This window comes from Nansenia antarctica, assembly GCF_963989245.1.
Source record: "Nansenia antarctica genome assembly, chromosome: 17".
Classification (NCBI taxonomy): domain Eukaryota; kingdom Metazoa; phylum Chordata; class Actinopteri; order Argentiniformes; family Microstomatidae; genus Nansenia; species Nansenia antarctica.
The window spans coordinates 9,338,019-9,343,018 of NC_137687.1; the positions used below are offsets into that span (position 1 = coordinate 9,338,019).

The 5,000-nt window shown below is 53.1% G+C and overlaps 1 protein-coding gene across 1 annotated transcript in view; it reads right to left on the reverse strand.

Annotated features, from left to right (window-relative positions):
- map3k15 (mitogen-activated protein kinase kinase kinase 15) overlaps positions 1–5,000 on the reverse strand; it is a gene marked incomplete at both ends in the record, with an annotated part of 26,421 nt that overhangs the window by 17,010 nt on the left and 4,411 nt on the right. Inside the window, 8 exons of the mRNA XM_080547275.1 lie at positions 386–536; positions 816–975; positions 1,133–1,245; positions 1,595–1,765; positions 2,074–2,180; positions 2,384–2,552; positions 3,827–4,020; positions 4,873–4,950. Of these exons, the coding sequence (XP_080403401.1) occupies positions 386–536; positions 816–975; positions 1,133–1,245; positions 1,595–1,765; positions 2,074–2,180; positions 2,384–2,552; positions 3,827–4,020; positions 4,873–4,950 (1,143 nt within the window). The remainder of the gene's footprint in view (positions 1–385; positions 537–815; positions 976–1,132; positions 1,246–1,594; positions 1,766–2,073; positions 2,181–2,383; positions 2,553–3,826; positions 4,021–4,872; positions 4,951–5,000) is intronic.

Genomic DNA, 5,000 nt, shown 5'->3' on the forward strand with positions numbered 1-5,000 from the left:
TGTGTGTGTGTGTGTGTGTGTGTGTGTGGTACACCTTGGTGGGCTCCAGGATCAACACCTAACACACAGCTAGTTAGGGTGTGTGTGTGTGTGTGTGTGTGTGTGTGTGTGTGTGTGGTACACCTTGGTGGGCTCCAGGATCAACACCTAACACACAGCTAGTTAGGGTGTGTGTGTGTGTGTGTGTGTGTGTGTGTGTGTGTGGTACACCTTGGTGGGCTCCAGGATCAACACCTAACACACAGCTAGTTAGGGTGTGTGTGTGTGTGTGTGTGTGTGTGTGTGTGTGTATGTGTGTGCGTGCATGGATGCCCTTAGTCAGGCTGTGTGTGTGTGTGTGTGTGTGTGTGTGTGTGTGTGTGTGTGTGTGTGTGTGTGTGTGTACCGGGAAGCGCAGGCCGTTGCTGGTGACTCTGGTCGCCTCCACGATGATGTCCATCCAGAAGTTGAGCCTCTCTCTCTGGGGGGAGTGCTCCACCGTGGTCTTCTTAAACCTCTGGATCAGCTGCAGGTTCTGGACCACCGACCGCAAGTACCTGAGAGAGAGAGAGGGAGGGAGGGAGGGAGGGAGGGAGGGAGAGAGGGGGAGGGAGGGAGGAAGGGAGGGAGGGGGAGGGAGGGGGAGGGGGAGGGAAGGAGGGAGGGAGAGAGAGGGAGGGAGGGAAGGAGGGATGGAGAGAGAGGGAGGGAGGGAAGGAGGGAGAGAATGAGGGAGAGGGAAGGGAGATCGAGAGATTGAGTTTTTGCAGTTGCAGTTTTGATTGTCTTGGTTGTTTTGTGTGTTTGTGTTTGAGGAGTGTGTGGTGGTTGTTTACCAGATGGGCGGTTTGAGTTTGAAGAGTTTCTCTGCGGCCTGTGTGGCTTTGGGGATGTCGTTAGCCAGCATGCTAACAGTGAAGAATTGGCCCACGTCCCAATAGTTGTTCATCTTCTCCAGAGAGCCCTTACGCCCCAGCAGGCTGTTCAACCTCACCCCTGGGGGAGAGGGAAAGAGAGTGTGTGAGTGTGGGGGAAGGGGGGGGGGGGGGTAACAAGGTGCGTTGAAACTAACACCCACGATGGCTAATTTGATTTGCATGATAGCCATCAGAGTATATGTTTATATATATATATATATATCATTGGTTCATACCTATTTTCCTCAGCTCGATGGAACTCTCAAACTGTTGCCCAGCAACAATGAGCAGCACAGCCAGGTTGATACCAGAGTAAAGAGTAGGCTGCAACTCAAACCCCTTCCTGTACCTGAGAGAGAGAGAGAGAGAGGGAGAGAGAGGGAGAGAGAGGGAGCAGGGGGGTGGGGGGAGAGAGAAAGAGAGGGAGCAGGGGGGGGAGAGAGAGAGAGAGAGAGAGAGAGAGGGAGGAAAATTTGAATTTTGCCATAGCAGACGCTTTTAATCCAAAGCGATTTACAATTACGAATTACAGGGACATTCCCCCTGGAGTAACTGAGGGCTAAGGGCCTTACTCAAGGGCACACTAGTGATGGTGTGGTTTCAGGCGGGATTCGAACTCACAACCTTTTCCAATCGCCAGTCCAACTCACTATCCACTAGACCACCACTCCCCCAACGCGTGCAGCGCCTGTTCTCACCACTGGATGGCGTTGTCCCTGTTCTTCATGTCCTTGCAGTCGGAGTCCAGGAAGATGTCCTTGTAGATCCGCCCGCAGAGACAGAACATGTCCGGGGCCGGCTGGTCACATGACTGCAGCACCTGTAACATCACACGCAACGCCTGCTCCCTGTCCCCTGGGCTGTTCCTCCTACACACACACACACACACACACGGACACACACACACACACACACACACACACACACGGACACACACACACACACACACACACATTCACACACAAATAGACACAAATATGAATCTTGTCCAGCTAAACATCAGTTAACACTATAACAGCCGTGTCTATGTTACCTACTATAAGAGCCGCCTCGGGGGTCAAATGACCATAGTCTTTACAATGGTCCTGCCATAAGAGTGTAGAGACCTATTATTTGCACCGGTTGACCAATCATAAGAGAGATAAACCGTTCAGACACTCCACAGTCAGACCCTGACCTGTTGAGAGCGAAGGCGTAGTGGAACTGGATCATGGGCTGGACGGCCAGGTCGCAGGTGGGCAGCATCTCCAGGGTCTGGACCAGCTTTACCATGGCGTCATAGTCCTGGGGTCAGAGGTCAGACTAGGGGTTAGAGGTCACACAGAGTTCAGGGGTCTCAGGGCTATTGAGTGAAAAAAAGACATACTGTATATGAAAAAAATAAAATATATATGTATGTATGGGGGATGTCTACATACTCAATGGACTAATAATTCACATTTGTGACTATGTCTTGTGTGTGTGTCTGTGTGTGTGTGTGTGTGTACCTGTATGTCCCTGTAGGAGAACAGCAGGTTCATGACTATGTCCTGTGTGAGGACCTCGGTGTTGTCGATGCGTAGCTTGATGCGCGTCAGCTCCTTGGCTAGCTCCTCCCCCTGGTACTTGTCCCGCGCCTTCCGGATGTCGTTCAACAGAGTGTCCTTAAAAGACGCGCTACGGAGAGAGAGAGAGAGGGGGGGGGGGGAGAGGAGAGAGAGAGGGAGGGGGGGGAGCAGGAGAGAGGGGGGGAGAGAGAGAGGGAGAGCAAGAGAGAGGGGGGGAGGGGAGGGGGGGGGAGCAGGAGAGGGGGGGGGGGGAGAGGAGAGAGAGAGAGAGGAGAGAGAGGGAGGGGGGGGAGCAGGAGAGAGGAGGGGGGAGAGGAGAGAGAGGAGAGAGAGAGGGGGGGGAGAGAGAGAGAGAGGGGGGGGGAAGGGGGGGGGAGAGAGTGAGAGAGAGAGCAGCAGAGAGAGCAGCAAAGAGAGAGAGTGAGAGAGAGAAAGAGAGAGAGAGATAGGGGGAGACAGAGAGGGGGAGAGGGAGATGGAGAGAGAGAGAGAGGGAGAGACAGAGAGAGAGAGAGAAAGAGAGAGGGAGAGAGAGAGGGAGGGAGAGAGAGAGAGATAGGGGGAGAGAGAGAGAGGGAGAGGGAGGGAGAGGGAGGGAGAGAGAGAGGAGAGAGAGAGAGAATCATTCAGCCAAGTAAAGCTAAAGTGTAGGCATACGCTTGGCGTTAGCGAATGCGACTGTTCAGCTCTCGTCACGCGAGGCTGCTTCCAAACCACCTCTACCTAAGTACAGAGAGAGAGGACGGGAGGGAAAAGAGAGGGATGAGGAAGAGGAATAAAGGAAGAGTCTTCCTCTGTGCCTCATCTCTCACCAGGTGAGGGGAGCATCTGTTCATCAACTCTAGGTTGTCTTAAGAAGGGGGGGGCGGCACCCACAGTGACCAACAGGACAGCTGTGTGTGTGTGTGTGTGTGTGTGTGTGTGTGTGTGTGTGCGTCCATCCATATGTGTGTGTGTGTGTGTGCGTCCGTCCATGTGTATGTGTGTGTATATAGCGTAGCGCCTTACCAGGAGGTAACGTGTGTGTATGTATGTGTGTGTGTGTGTGTGTGTGTGTGTGTGCGTCCATCCATATGTGTGTGTGTGTGTGTGCGTCCGTCCATGTGTATGTGTGTGTATATAGCGTAGCGCCCTACCAGGAGGTAACGTGTGTGTATGTATGTGTGTGTGTGTGTGTGCGTCCGTCCATGTGTATGTATGTGTGTGTGTGTGTGTGTGCGTCCATCCATATGTGTGTGTGTGTGTGCGTCCGTCCATGTATATGTGTGTGTATATAGCGTAGCGCCTTACCAGGAGGTAACGTGTGTGTATGTATATGTGTGTGTGTGTGTGTGTGTGTGTGTGTGTGTGTGTGTGTGTGTGTGTGTGTGTGTAGCAGCGTACCAGGAGGTGACGTGAATGTCCTTTAGCAGGCTGCTGAAGCGGTCGGTCAGGGGCAGGCAGAGCGGGCTGAGCAGGGCGTCCCAGTTAGGCTGCATGTACTCAGAGGCCCGCCGCTGAGCGTCACTCTCACAGCACATGTACTCATGGTTGGGCGTCAGCACGTAGGGGATGAAGTAGTAGTTACCACTGGAGGCCTGGAGGGGAGGTGGGGGGGGAGAGTGGAGGAAGGGGCAGAGGGAGAGGGGGGGGGGGGGGGTGCAGGAGGGAGTGGGGAGGGGGAGGGGGGGGGGGGTAGATCAGTATCTCATATGTGACACGGTCTGGTGAAAGGGGGAAGAAGTCGGCAACCAATCGAAATGCTCTGACTTTTATTTTGAAACACGGAACGTGTCAACGTTGTTGAGAATCACGACACAAACTCGCTAGTCACAAGCCAGAATACTGCAGCAACGCAATGGATTGGGTGAGTAATCCCCACTGCTACCTAGTTAACTAGAACACCACTTTACATTGTTAGCAGGCTCACAAAACAAGCTGTGTTAGTTGACTAGCGATGTGTCAACGCGAAAATGTATTCACATTTTTCAAAAAGAAAATGCCGGAAATGTAATTGGCTGCTGACTTGTCACCCTGTTCACCAGACCGTGTCTCATAGCGTCATTCTGACACACCACCATCAACTGAGTGCAAAATAACAGCATCCGCACACTCAAACCCTGTGCAAAAAAACTCTTCCGGCAACACACCATCAACTAAAAGGTCAGAGGTCAATTGGGTCTGGGGGTCCGGTGACTAAGCCTGGGGGTCCGGTGACTAAGCCCATAACCCTGTTTACACCCAGGCAATGACACAGCAACACACACACACACACACACACACACACACACACACACACACACAAGATGTCAGCTTCATTACTATCTAGAGCAGACAACGCTTTCACTTGTTATCATGGCATCATTCAGCCTGTGTGCTGCCAGTAGAGGTACACAGCGAGGGGGGGGCTCCCAGCTCCCAGCATGCTTTGGGGCATGCTGGTACCTTACTTTGTTTCTCATCCCGGAGCCTCGGTACTCAGCAGGCAACGGAGCCCAGGAGAACCCTGATGGAGTGTAACGAGACGCCTACTCCAACACACACACACACACACACACACACACACACACAGACACAC